The 15,780-nt window shown below is 36.6% G+C and overlaps 1 protein-coding gene across 1 annotated transcript in view; it reads left to right on the top strand.

The window, feature by feature from the left end:
- The window catches only part of obsl1a (obscurin like cytoskeletal adaptor 1a), a 129,042-nt gene that overhangs the window by 32,992 nt on the left and 80,270 nt on the right, over positions 1 to 15,780 (top strand). The window contains 1 exon segment of the mRNA XM_039756371.1: positions 7,698 to 7,973. Within this exon segment, the coding sequence (XP_039612305.1) occupies positions 7,698 to 7,973 (276 nt within the window).

Genomic DNA, 15,780 nt, shown 5'->3' on the forward strand with positions numbered 1-15,780 from the left:
TCAAACACAGGAACATATATTGGTGTAAAAGTATAACAAAAGTGCACTTTTATTCAAGTGCACTTTTTCCATCGCCTTTTCCTGTAAGAAGCAGTGTACACACTTCTCTCTATGCTGTGGTTTCTATTACACACCTGAAAGAAAGAGACAATACATATGAACATATCCAGCATACAGCAACATGCGGGACTGGCAGGAACACTCAATAAAACTGAATAAAAAGAAAATCAAGTGACGGTGAGATACGAAGAAGACAGCTTCGCCAGCGTCTGTGTGTCAGAACCGGTTGGGGTGGGGGGGCGTTAGTATGCATCGTGGTACAGCACAGAGCTATAGCGCGTCTGTATTCTGTTTCTTTTGTACTCCAGGGCACGCAGAGGAGAGAATAGTAAAGAGCAGTAAGTTCGGCGCTATATGCAATCATCAGACACTCCCCATCTGCCTGTTGTTTTGTTATACTTTTCAATACTTTTTATACTGCTCAAACGGGCATGCTCAAAAAATACACGTGTAATGCCACGAAAAGTGCACGCAGACACTTCATTTCGCAAACAAAACAAGTGCACTTTTATTCAAAACTACCTGTATAACCGAAAAAAAAGAAAGCAAGATACAGTAGGCGATTGATACGACATCTTGCATGGTGCAATGCTAAGAAGTGCAGATTTTCATTCCGTGCTATATAAAATCATCACATTCAAATATTAACAGTTCCCACACACCCAAGGACCGTCCTTCCTACATTTACGACATGTGTACTTGTTGCCGTGTACACACCTCTCTGTGCTATGGTTTCTATTACAATGAATGAGCACCTGACACTGTCCTCTCTTCCCTGGGGGAAGGTCCCGCATCAGAGAATTTCCAGTTTCTGCATAAATTCACACCCGATCTGACGCTGTTCGTTTTCAAATAATATTGCATTAGTGCGATTATATTTTCACATGTATTGTCTTTCTTTCAGGTGTGTAATAGAAACCACAGCATAGAGAGAAGTGTGTACACTGCTTCTTACAGGAAAAGGCGATGGAAAAAGTGCACTTGAATAAAACTGCACTTTTGTTATACTTTTACACCAATATATGTTCCTGTGTTTGAACGACACGGGCAGATGGGGAGTGTCTGATGATTGCATATAGCGCCGAATTTGGTCTTTACCATTCTTTCTTCTGCATGTCCTGGGGTGCAAAAGAAAAAGCATACAGCAACATGCAGGGACTGGCAGGAACACTCAATAAAACTGAATAAAAAGAAAAGCAAGTGACGGTGAGATATGAAGAAGGCAGCTTCGCCAGCGTTTGTGTGTCAGAACCTGGGGGCGGCGTTAGTATGCATCGTGGTACACTGCAGAGCTATAGCGCGTCTTTAGTGAAAACAGCCGTGTCAGATGGGGTTGTATGGATTGATTCTGAACGTGACTGAGAGAGTGAAAAGTGAATAAAAAAAAAAGCTAATCCTGAACGCGACTGAGAGAGTGAAAAGGGAATAAAAAAAAAAGCTAACCTTTACAAAGATCATAAATTGCACCGGCTGTTACAGACTGAAATCAAATGTATGTTTTTATTCTAAAACAGTAAGACTAAGAGCAGTTTACTTCTCAAGACGGAAGGGCACAGGATCGAACCCGTGACTCCTTGATTCCCAAGCGGGGGCTGAATCTATTGAACCACGGAGTCAGTTATAGTAAACTGGTGTCAATGTCGCATGTTAAGGCGGCTTTTTGTTTCTGCAGTTATATGTTTGAATAAAAGTGCAATTGTGTTATTCTTGTGAAAATGTTTCTTTGCTATTTGGACTTCAGGCTTCATACATTATATAGTTTATGCCTACATTTTGTCATCTACTACTAGAATATAAAAAAAGTTTATGTTTTAACAATGTGTTGACACAGATTACTGTAGAAACGGAACAGACATGAAATGCGTGTGTTCCAAACAACGATCTATTATTTCCACTCTAAAACTCCACTTCACTCAGAGATACTCAATCAAAGCATGAGCTGAGAGAAGTTCGTGCACGTTCTAAATTGGTGGGGGGATGGAATAGCCGGCTTCTCTTTATCAGCACATTTAGAAGACAAAGGCTGGCGGAGAGGTGTGAAGGGATTTAAGAAGCAGTTTAAGGTGGGACGGAATTACGAGTTTTTTCGTAGGCTCTGGTAATTCTAGTGTTAAACTGTAAAGGCTCAGCTCTTTTAATCTTTCCTCATAATTCAACCCCTGTAGACCTGGAATCAGCCTAGTCGCTCTTCTCTGGACCTTTTCTAGTGCTGCTATGTCCTTTTTGTAGCATGGAGACCAAAACTGCACACAGTACTCAAGATGAGGCCTCACCAGTGCATTATAAAGGTTGAGCATAACCTCCTTGGACTTGTACTCCACAGATCGTGCTATATAACCTAACATTCTGTTAGCCTTCTTAATGGCTTCTGAACACTGTTTGGAAGTTGATAGCTTGGAGTCCACTATGACTCCTAAATCCTTCTCATAAGGTGTGCTCTCGATTTTCCGACCGCCCATTGTGTATTCAAACCTAATATTTTTACTTCCAATGTGTAATACTTTACATTTACTGACATTAAATTTCATCTGCCACAAATCTGCCCAAGCCTGTATGCTATCCAAGTCCTTCTGTAATGATATAACGGATTCCAAATTATCTGCTAATCCACCTATCTTGGTATCATCTGCAAACTTAACCAGCTTGTTACTTATATTCCTATCTAAATCATTTATATATATTAAAAATAGCAGCGCCCTAGCACTGACCCCTGTGGAACACCACTCTTAACATCGCCAGTTCTGATGAGGTTCCTCGCACCATCACCCTCTGCTTCCTGTGTCTGAGCCAATTCTGCACCCATCTAAAAACATCACCCTGAACTCCCACTTCTTTTAACTTGATGCCCAACCTCTCATGTGGCACCTTATCAAATGCTTTCTGAAAGTCCAGATAAATAATATCATAAGCTCCACTTTGATCGTATCCTTTGTTGCCTCCTCATAGAATTCCAACATGTTAGTAAAACACGACCTCCCTCTTCTGAACCCATGCTGACTGTTCAGAATAACTCCTGTCCTTGTCATGTGTTGCTCAATCTTATCCTTAATAATTCCTTCCATTAATTTTCCTGTGATGCTTGTTAAGCTTACTGGCCTATAGTTGCTTGGATCTGCCCTGTCACCCTTTTTATATAATGGGATGATATTTGCCATTTTCCAGTCCTTTGGAATCTCTCCAGTGCACAGTGACTTCCTAAGAATATGTGTCAAGGGTTTATATATGTACTCACTAGCCTCCTTAAGAACACGAGGATAAATATTATCTGGGCCTGGTGATTTGTTTGATTTCATCTTATTTAATCTGAGCAGCACTTCTCCCTCTACAATTTCCAAATCCCTCAGTACCTCCTTAGTAGTTGTTTACCTCTGGCAGGTTATCCACTTGCTCACTTGTAAACACCTCAGAAAAATGTAAGTTTAGGGCATCTGCTATTTCATTGTCTGTATCTTTTAATTCCCTTTACTATTCCTGATGAACTTGACCTCCTCCTTAACTGTTCTTTTACTACTAAAATACTGAAAGAATCTCTTGGGGTCTTCTTTGCCTTATCTGCTATATTCCTCTCCAACTGTCTTTTAGCCTCTCTGATATCCTTCTTAATGGTTGCCCTCATTTTCTCATACGCTACGGTTCTCTTTGCAGTCATTAGTCTTATATGCCTTATACAGCAGTTTTTCCTTTGCAACTTCTTTTTAAATCTTTATTAATCCATCGTGGAGTTTTTTAGTTTCCTATTACTTCCAAATTTAGGTATGTATCTGTCCTGCATTACATGTAAAACATTTTAAACCTGTTCCACTGCTCCTCGACTGTCTCCACATTTAAAAGCTTATCCCAGTCTATCCTACTTAGACTTTGTCGCATCTGCTCAAAATTAGCCCTACTAAAGTTCAACTTAACAATTTTAGTCTTTGCATCTGTACTCTTACAAAATACTGAGAATTGTATTACATTATGGTCACTTGACCCTAGTGGTTCAATCACCTCTACACCCTCAATTCTATCCTGATTATTACAGAATACTAAATCCAGATAGGCTTCACCCCTTGTTGGTGCTTTAACATGCTGTGTTAAAAAACAGTCGCTGATTACTTCTAAAAACTCCTGCTCTTGTGCTCCTCCATCTGTAAGGTTATCCCAGTTAATATTTGGATAATTAAAGTCCCCATGACTATAATATCCCCTGTAAACTTGCCTTTTGATATTACTAAAAGATGTGTGTTGAAATTACTGTCTGAATTGGGTGGTCTATAACACACTCCTAAAATGAGACCTTTTCCCTAATATTTTCCAGGCGAAGCCACATGTCCTCACTAAGATGGGGCTCATCATCCAACTGAAGATGACTTACATTTAATTCCTGTTTGGCATAAACAGCAACCCCACCTCCTTTTCTGTTCTGTCTATCCTTCCTAAAAAATGTGTATCCCTCTATGTTACACTCATCCCCATCTTTGTTATTTAGCCAGGTTTCCGTTATTGCTATAATATCATAATTGTGCTCTGCTACATACAACTCCAACTCACTTACCTTATTTTTGATACTTCTAGCATTAAGGCAAGCTATTTTTAATGTGTTAATCCTTCTATCTTTACGTGTTTGCTTAAAATTTACATTACTATGCATTTTTATTTCTACACCATTGTTTGTTCTTCCATGTATAGATCTAAATCTGGCCTGTCCTAAACTCCCTGCCCCCATTCCCTAGTTTAAACAATCCTCGACTAGCCTACACATACGCCTCCCCAATACATTGGTGCCCCTCCGGTTCAGATGTAACCCGTCACGGCGGAACAGGTCCCATCTGTTCCAAAAGGAGTCCCAATGCCCCATAAACCTATACCCTTCTACCCTGCACCAAGATTTGAGCCACGCGTTAAGCCTTCTAATCTCCTCAATCTTACCTGGACTGGCGCGTGGCACAGGCAGAACTGGAGAAGACTACCTTGTCAGTTCTGCTCCTCAGCTTGGTACCTAACTCTTTGAATTTGGATCGCAGAACTGACAGACTACCCTTATGTATGTCATTTGTTCCAACGTGGACAATGACAACTGGATCCACCCCCGCTCTGGCCAAGAGCCTATCCACCCTTCCAGGGAGGTCTCCCACCTGTGCTCCCGGAAGGCAACACACCGTACGAGACTCTCTCTCTCTGGAGCACACCTGCGCTTCAATCCCCCTAATGATTGAGTCCCCAACTATCACTACCTCTCTCTTTTTGGGAACTGGTTTTGAGGTGGCCCGTTGGGGCTCCTCAACCCTGCCTACCACCTCAGAATTATCAGAGTCACCGTCCAGCTCCGCCAGGACATGATAACGGTTAGACACTTCTAATTCTGGGGTTGATGCCGGACAGTGTGCACCCTTTACCTTACGCCTTGTGACCGTGACCCACCTATTCCTACCTGTCTGGTCTGGAATCTCCTCCCACGCCACCTTAGGGGTGCACACTATCTCTCTAAAGGACACCTGGGCCAAGTCCGCCAATTCTCTATTACAACGCAGGTCAGCCAACTCCTCCTCCAGTTCAGCGACCCTGAGCTCGAGGTGCTGGATCAGCTGGCATCTCTTGCAGATGTAGCCCTCATAGACAACTGGCTCTTCCAAACCATCATCTAAAAAGTCCAACATCCAACAGGACTTGCATTGCACTGGCCTCATTATTAAAATTTGATTTGGGATTACTAAGCTGCCTTAACTATATTTTTTTTTTTTTCTTAAAATTAAATTTCTTCTTCTTTCAGCTGCTCCTTAACTTAAATGGTAACACTAAGATCTGCTACAGATATTTTACACCTTTTCCCCTTAAGCTCCTGTACTGTTCTCCCTCTCAGCTGCCTGCTATTTGCCTTTCTATGAGGTTAACTTTACTTTTCTCTGTCTCTTCTAACTTTGCTCTCTTCTTACTTATAAGCTCTTCACTCGCACTGTTTGTATTCCCCCGTATTAATGAACCAATACGCTATCCCCATTCTACTTTATCAAAAGTTTTCTCTTTGTCTAGAAAACTAAAACATTTTGGAGCTTGGTACAGTGCCTCCAACAAATTGAAAACATTTGATGATAGCTGTGTGCTTTAAATAAATCCAGTTTGGCCTTGTGATATTATTATGGGATGCACTTTCTCAATTCTTTTCTTGTTAACTGTAGCCAATACTTTTACGTCATTATTCAGCAATGAGATTGGTCTATAAGCTGCACATTCCAAAGGGTTTTTATTTTTCTTTGGAAAAACAGTGTAGGTAGGGTATGGCATAAAATACTGTCACCTTTTGCTTCTTCAAACACAGCTAACATTATTAGAAAGACTTTACCAGGCATTCTTTTGTAAAATTCTGTTGAATAACTATCAGAGCCTGCTGCTTTTTCACTTTGAAAGGAATCAATTACATCCCAGTTTTCAATAAGCCTCAGTGGTTTGTCCAGTGTAAGAAGTGTGCTAAGCTGGGTCAATTTTGAAATAAATCTTAAATTTTATTTCAAGATATCTTTAAAGAGACGATTATTATTATTATTATTTTAAGATATCAGCGTATTATTTTCAGATATGTGAAATACACTTATAGATATCTCAAATGTGTTTCCTGATATCTCAGAATAGCCTTGCATTCATGTTTTAGATATCTGAAATATATTTTAAGTTATCTCAAAATCTCAACAGTATCAGTGCATGTTCCCAATCTCTTCCTTCTCCTCTTCCTCAGTGCTTAGGGGGCTAACATCTTGCTTGTCCTTTCACTTGATCAGAATTATTTTGTATTTTTATAACAATGCTAGTATTGCACCCTGGTGAAGCTTAACATGACAGAATTCACTGGGAATATATCTGCTGGTTTGGCCATACAGTGCCATTTCATGCATCATTTTCTCTTTCTGTGTCAACGCCTGACAGCCAGTTCACAATTTGAGCAATGGTTCAGGTTCAGTTCAATTTAAAACAGCAGTGCTGCTGTGATAATCACTGACTTCTCTATGACCCTACACTGGATCAATTCAATTTACAGTTCAACACAAGCAGGATTCAATGAATACCTGCGACTTTTGTTCACTTCTTGTCACATGATGCTTGCATTCACATCATTAATTTGTCCCTCACTAGCTACAGGCCGGTCAGAGCACAAGTGTGCATGATGATAGTGACCACACCAGGCAAAATCTTTTGTGACATAACAAAATACTGCAATAGTTTTGTGAAATAAATGGATATTTTGTTTGTTTTGAGCCGCTTTTCATACAATCCTGTCTATTTATTGACAACATCAATGCCCTTTGAGAATGAACACCCATTTGCCTTCTCTTTACTTCTTAGCTTTTTCACCTCTTTTTCTTGCTGCCTTTGAAATGCCCCCAGTACCTTACTACCACTGCCCCATTCATTGTCTTTGTGCCACCAATCTGAATAATAGAAGATTTTTGCATTTAAGTCATCAGTAGCCACAAAAGAAAATCCTACAAAAGGAAAATCTGTGTACTGTCCACTAAAACATGTAGCACAGAATAACAGAGTATGCAGTGATGAAGTTAAAATACTTTGAAGTGTTGTATCATCACATGTCTACACATTTATTATAGTTTTTCTTAAAAAAATTGTTCAAAACAAAATGAATGGTATGTTTTAATTTGTCGTTTCAGCACCACCTGTGAAATTTTCCATTTTACCAGAAACAGAGCGCGATAGAAAGGTCGAGGCTGGCAGCCCCATAGTGCTGTACTGTGAGGTCTCAGACCAAAACGCTGAAGTTCGGTGGTTCAAGGATGGGAAAGAACTTCATCCACAAGAAGACCTTCAAATTCAATCAGAGGGCACAATGAGAAGGCTAATTCTTCAGTCAGCAGATTTCAGTCATTCTGGAATATACAGCTGTGATGTCATTGATGATGTCATCACATTCAAGGTTGAAGTTCAAGGTAGGCCTTAGTATTCTTTGAAATGAACTTTACTTAATTTTGTTACTTTTTATTTCCTATTTTATATGTACACTTTTACAAATAAAGGTGCTAGACTAGTTCTTCAGGGAGATGCTATAGGATAACCATTTTATGTTCTCCAAAGAACCATCCATGTGAAGATTTCAGGAGGAACCATTATTTATACTTGTAACAGGTTCCAGAAATAACCATGAACAGATAACAGATTAGTGAAATTCCACTGAGTCCATGGTTTGAAAAGGACTGTTACAGCATACAATCACACAGGCTAAGTTCAGGTTTTCTTGGTCTTTGTATTAAAGATTTCCATTATGTGTTCATATTAAAAACATTTTCAAAACGCAACGGGAAAGAACCCTTCCAAGAATGAACTGTTTTTTTGTCACGTTTTTATGAGAAACCACACAACCCAGTATGGTGCCATTAAACAACCATTATTTTTAAGAGTATACAAGGACTGAGCGTAAACTATTCCTGGAATTGCACCGCTGAAGAGCTCTACATTTAACATTTCCATTACACTGTATAATGTTTTTTCAGTGCACCACAAAAGTCCCCAAAAACTGCATCAGTGATTTTTTTTATCATCAATTCATTTTTTCACATTTTTTTATTATTATTTTTATTAATTTTATTACAATCCATACAAAACAATCAAGTTTTTACAAAAAGAAAAATTAAGTTAAGAACAGATCGATCTTTTTCACATTTTTATTGGATGAATATTTTCTTTCTGTCTGTGAAGTACTCTCACCATCTGACTACCATTACGCTGTTCATTGTTCCACACTTTAAAAGTTTCTTGATCACCTTTTCTGAATATAATACAAATTTTAATTGCCTGTTTTTCTTGCACACTTGAAGAAACTCCACTCACACTAGCATTGCAAGAAAGAAGTTGAAGTATTAGGCAGAGACACAAGGACTGATCAACAACTGGTCCTACACTGTAAAAAATTAAGTCTAAGCAAATGAAAAGTATTTATATCATGACATTAAGTCTTGTTTTCCTTATTGTAAGAATTATTGACTTATCCAAAATTGTATATTTATGATTATTTAGCTTACTTTAAAAAAAATTTTGCTTACCCCATTGGCAGATTTTTTGATAAATAAAAGCAAAACAACTCCCTTTAAAGTTTTTCTTGTCTAGTTTTTGCATATGCATTTTTCTGCAGTGTACTTGCACACTGTCACAACACCTCAATGAGGACGGCTGCCCCACAACACAGCCACAGCCCACCCATGACATATGCAGTACAGCCTGTCCCAAAACTTTTCCTATCAGTCCTTGTACATATTTTTATTAATTTCAAAATCCATTGTTATTAAATTGTCATTTTGTGAATTGACGTATAACCCACAGCGGACAAATGTGAGTCGAATTAAAAGTAACCGATCCTTAGAGTTCATGAAAAATGGTTTAAAATTGTTGGATGGACTGAATTCATGTATCATGCATATGAGACATGTTGATTTTCATTTATGAATTAACAAACCCTGATTTAAGTGTAAACAAAAGGCACAATCATTTTCACTCCCAGTTCTCAGTTCATTCAGTTGGATGGGGTTGTATGCTAAAATCACATCTCACACCACTTTCCGACTAGGTAGACAAATTTCTAGTTGAAGGAAACTGATGTTGCTTCTCAATTTCTCGCTGTTTACAAAAGGAGTTAAATGCTTCAGTGCTGACACCAGAAGCAGCAGCTTGAATGAATCAGAGTTGCACAAAAATTGGGATCAATTTCTGCATAAGACCTTTTCATTGAATAGAGAATTAAAAAAAAATACATTCAAAGTGAAAATGCGTATGTTAAGGAAAATGTTTTAAAAAGAAAAGATTCTATACATTGTGTTGTTTCACAGCAGAACAAATAGATCCAATGAGTCTGAAGTTTCTTTATAAAATATACCATATACAGTATATTTGTTCCATTACTTTCAAGATAATGATTTGAAACAGCCTATCAGTATCAGTGAGCAAATTTAGCAAATTTTGAGAAAGCATCTCTTATTTAGCTGTGTATCTGTGAAAGATTTGTTCGAGTGCAAAGCGAGGGAACACGAAGACTTACACGCCTGTGTGACCACCGTCTTTTAATCCTGAGATTGCAGCTCATAAAGGAGCCTTAGAATGATTTTGACGAGAAGAGGCCATTCAGCCGACCAATAATATGAAGGTGAATTTGGAACTTCCCTGAAGTTCTACTGTCCACAGCAGTTCTTGATCATTTATTCAATGTGTCTATGTGTGGCCCAAACTTGTTAACGTCTGTGTGAAATCTTCACTTAACAAGTTTCCGTCTGTGTCTACAGGTTCTTACGAGTATTCATTTAATTTAGGACCTTGTCTCACAAATATCCACTCGTTGTACATACCACATGAAATACTTCACAAAACATGACATATGATGAGAAGGCCTAGTTTTAGGTGATGAGCAGTAGTTATGCATGTGCTGTGCCCCTGTAACTTGAACACTACCAGCACCAGCAATCACCATCATGCTCTTCACCAACACCATGACTAGCAAAAGGGATAACAAAAGTGCGCCTCTCGTGTGTTCTTTTCCCCTGAAAGTCCCTGAGTCCTCTTAAGGCTTTTCAAAAGATAGACACTTAAAGGAACTAAATAAAGACACTTAAAAGTCTGTTAAATCAGAAACACAATCAATCTCATATACTACAGAAAAAAATGAAAATATGTAATTAGAAACAACAATAAATTCCCCTCCATCACCAAGAACCAAGAATGAATAAGTAATGAAAAGAGGCCCAATGTGTTATTTGACTTCTGGAGAAATTTAGCAGAGACGCTGGCTGGAGTCCAGCAGACTTATTTTAGTATAACAGTATTCAAATCTTGCCAAATTCTAAAGAAGCTCTGAACACTTCCATGCAAAGAAAATTAGATTTTTTTGTTCTAGTTTCAGATAGTATACTGATTTCCATTGAGTTATGAAGGGGCCAGGTTTTCACCATTTGATCTAAAATTGTCTACAAACACTGCTGTTAAAAGTGTAAGATTTAAAATCTTTGCAAATTTTATCAGATAGATAAGAAAACAAACTTTCCCAAAAGTGGTTTAATTTTGGACAGTTTGAAAACATGTGAACGAGGCTGAGATTACATGGCATCGTTCACAACTGGGACCCTACCCCTGATATATTGTTGATAATTTCAATTTGATTTGTCTTGTGTACGATTATCAGCTGGATTACTGCATGTTTTTCCCAAAATAATGACGAAGTAGAATTATTGAATTTCACTCCTTGCCTGAAATACTGATAGAGAAGTATATTTAACTGCATTGCCTAAGTTAGTCTTGCAGTTAACACAATGATAATAACTGATAAAGTCTAGAAATATTGCCAATACTGTATTCTTCTCATTACTAGTTAAAATATTTTCAAGTATGGGCACTGGAGAAGTATTAGGGAAATTAAGCAGATTTTTTTGCAAAGTTGCAAGCTTGTAAAATGAAATAAATGTATTGAAGAATGAAGTTCTTCAAGAAAAGATGCAAACACATGATCAATAGAAAGATTTTAAAAGGTTACAACACCAAGTGACTTCCAAGACTATGTAATTCAGGGAGGGCGTGAAAGCAAAGTTATCCTGTAATGGAGCAACCGTGTCTTCTTAAAACGTTTGCTACATTGGTTTCATATTTGGAGCGAGTGAAGCACAATCTGATTACAAATAAATCGGCGGTAATTATTAATGAATGCAGCACAGAGAAGAGCAAACAGGCAACACTTTTTTCAGATTAATTTAACATCCAGAGATTTTGTAAAAGTCGTTTAATACACTTAAGATCAGCAATGCTATATTTGGGCCAGTGATGAACTTAACCATATTGTCCACAGAAAGACAGAGAGATACATTTTGCACAATTCCTTGCTTTATAATTCCCTTTGTTTCGGATGTTGCCAAAGGCAAATAGCCAGTGGTTCAATGGCAGCTACAAATAGCGTTGGAGATGGTGGACTGCCATGTCAGATTTCACATTCTGATTTATAATATGACTTTATTTTGTTGAGATGCACAAAGGCATTTTGGGTTGAGTAAAGTAACTTGATCCAAGCAAGAATATTTTTGCTATGCCTGATAGGAAATGTAAATTAAATTTGTGTGAAGGATCTAAACCTAAACGTGGTGTTACTTTTCACCAAAACTGAAAATTGTGGTCAGACCAAAAAAACTCAAAGGCTTATTATTTAAGGTAAAAAATCATAGGCAATAATTTTTATCCACAATCTTGGATAATCAGCAAGTGAGTACTGCTGACTTTTATGCTGGTGACGTGATGATATTACAGCAACAGTGTTTAAAGAACCTAGAAATTGGAGGCTCCCATGAAAAACAAATTATAGTTGGGAAATATGTAAAATATTTACATCTCTTGTAAAATAAGTTCAAAACTAAAAATATGCACCAGAAATGTCTTCCACAACCCCAATACCCTATAACTGTATGTATAAAACCTCAAGTAAAGTCTTGAAAATCATAGAAAAAATTTAAACAATTAGGTTAAACCTAAAATTGCCCTAAACAGAAATCAGATATCCCCATTCTACTTTATCAAAAGTTTTTTCAATGTCTAGAAAACTAAAACGTTTTGGAGCTTGGTACAGTGCATCCAACAAATTGAAAACATTTGATGATAGCTGTGTGCTTTAAATAAATCCAGTTTGCCCTTGTGATATTATTATGGGATGCACTTTCTCAATTCTTTTCTTGAGAACTGTAGCCAATACTTTTACGTCATTATTCAGCAATGAGATTGGTCTATACGCTGCACATTCCAAAGGGTTTTTATTTTTCTTTAAAAAAAAGACAGTGTAGGTAGGGTATGGCATAAAATACTGTCACATTTTGTTTCTTCAAACACAGCTAAGATTATTAGAAAGACTTTACCAGGCATTCTTTTGTAAAATTCTGTTGAATAACTATCAGAGCCTGCTGCTTTTTCACTTTGAAAGGAATCAATTACATCCCAGTTTTCAATAAACCTCAGTGGTTTGTCCAGTGTAAGAAGTGTGCTAAGCTGGGTCAATTTTGAAATAAATCTTAAATTTTATTTCAAAATATCTTTAAAGAGACTATTATTATTATTATTTTAAGATATCAGTGTATCATTTTCAGATATGTGAAATACACTCATAGATATCTCAAATGTGTTTCCTGATATCTCAGAATAGCCTTGCATTCATATTTTAGATATCTGAAATATATTTAAGTTATCTCAAAATCTCAACAGTACTTCCTGTGCATTTGGAGGTACCTCATAAACATTTAGAGATATCATAAAATAAACAAGTCCCAATGAAAGAACAGAAAATTGCACAGGAAGTGATTTTGGAAGTGATTTCATAATATTGATATGATTTGATATTAAATGTATTGCAAATATCTTACAATATAAAGGAACTTATTGTTTATATATATATATATATATATATATATATATATATATATATATATATACTGTGTATATATATATATATATATATATACTGTGTGTATATATATATATATATATATATATATATACTGTGTATATATATATATATATATATATATATATATATATACTGTGTAAATATATATATATATATATATATATATACTGTGTATATATATTAGTTTCAGGGTGCAGTGATTCCTGTCACTCACCCCAAACTCAAATGGCAGACATTGGGCTTTAAAGGCCCAAAAATGGGGTTAAGGCTTTTAAACAACCAGTACAAAAACGTTTCCAGAACTAGAGAGAGGGAAACAGTGGTAGCAAGTCCTGACAAACCAGGACAAATTTTATTTATATTGAAATATTAAAAAAAAAGTAAAAAAAAATCACAAAAGGCATAATAAGAAAAGAGAATAAAAATAGGCTTTCAGTAAAAAATGGATAAACAAATTAGATCAAAAAATGCAACGCCTAAGCCGTTCCCCCTGCTGTAATGTTATGTGGCCCACCACTTGAGGCTCTATATAAAGGCGACAGAGCAATGAACAAAAAAACCTACTATATATAAGTTAACATAATACACAACTTAAAAGCTATTTTTAAGCAATGCAATAAATAAAGCACAGAAAGAGCAAAACCAAAAACATAATGTATAACATCCATCTATCCTTCCATCATCCAACCCGCTATATCCTAATTACAAGGTCACGTGGGTCTGCTGGAGCCAATCCCAGTCAACACAAGGTGCAAGGCAGGAAACAAACCCCAGGCAGGGCGCCACCCCACTGCAGAGTGTATAACATAATATACACAATTATATTTGGAAAGTAACAAAAAATATTACATAAAATTGACCAAGGAAAACGTTCCTAGCGGAAACCTGACAGCTGTACAGGTGAATTGCATTTTAAAATATCTGAAATTTTTTTTTTTGATATCTGTAAAAATTCATCTGGCTTGCCATAATTTTCTACGTCCTGTTTTAAAGCCAACTGCCAGTGCCAAAAGCCACACAAACAAAGCAATACCTAGAATATTAAATAAAAAGACAACTAATATGATGTGACTGTAATAAAATGGAGCCAGATTATAATATTGTTTCACTTCTCACAGTATTCAGCCTAATTAAACACACAGACCACATCAGGAAACAACACAGTACAAATATTTTATATTAGTGATGATACTCACTATGAAGGTGTCACATAAAATGAAGCAGTCAAGCTTTATGATTTTGAGTTTAGCTGCTTCTTATGCAAGGGCTTACCTACATATATTTACTAATAATTAAATCAAGAGCATCTTTAAAAGAACTTGATAAAAGCCGTTTAATTTGTACCTGACAGTCCACTTTGGTGTAAAACAAATTCCCAGCCAGCAGCTCACTAATAAAGGTTTGACGGCAGTAGTTGGAATGCTAGATATGATGTATCTGGATTGTACTGCTATGCTGTTTCCACAATAATATATATATATATATATATATATATATATACTTTTTAAAAACCATGCTTATGTTAAGTTAAAAAGTGTACTAAAAAGTAAAAAATAAGTCTCTCATACATCACTCATAAAATAAAAGGTGGGCACTTTTGCTAAGATTTTAAGAAGTGTTTTTTTGAATGTTGATTGATGAAAAGGCCCACGCTTTTGTAATCAATATTTGAACACTTCCTTTAATATTTCTATCCATTACTAGCGCCATCTATTGGTGATATCTTGTACTATACTTCATATGAAAATTTCATTTCTTAATTAACATGGATTAATTGATCAGTTAGTGAAACTGATTATTGATACATGTATTGTCATCGGAAGTGAGTAAGTGTGCCTAATTTTAAGTCATTTGGACAATAGGAAGTGGGTTAAATATAGATTACAAGATGTGTACTAGACAACAAACAGGTAAAGTTAAAATGTGGTCAAATAATAAAAATAAAAATAACCACATTGCATAAAATCAGGAGCCATGTCATGACCCTCCCATGCTATTATCACATACAGTGTGGCTAACTCCTTTCTACAGTACAAGGCAGCTTACAACAATATCAGATACAATTGGTTCCGTTTTTGTTTTGTTTTTCCAACTGAAGCACAGGCAGGTGGCGTGACTTGCTCAAGGTCACATTGTGTCGGTTAGGGGATTTGAACCCACAGTCTCAGGGTCTAAAGTGCAAAGATACGTCCCACTGCCTGCCTATCATATAAAATCACGTAATAGTTCACATCTATGATTCTTTTGTAAAAGAGAGTCATTGTGTTAACTAAAATGCTACAAATGTAAGTCTGCTGAAAAATAAAAATGAACTCCCCTGT

Source organism: Polypterus senegalus, chromosome 6 (genome assembly GCF_016835505.1).
Source record: "Polypterus senegalus isolate Bchr_013 chromosome 6, ASM1683550v1, whole genome shotgun sequence".
NCBI classification, from domain to species: domain Eukaryota; kingdom Metazoa; phylum Chordata; class Cladistia; order Polypteriformes; family Polypteridae; genus Polypterus; species Polypterus senegalus.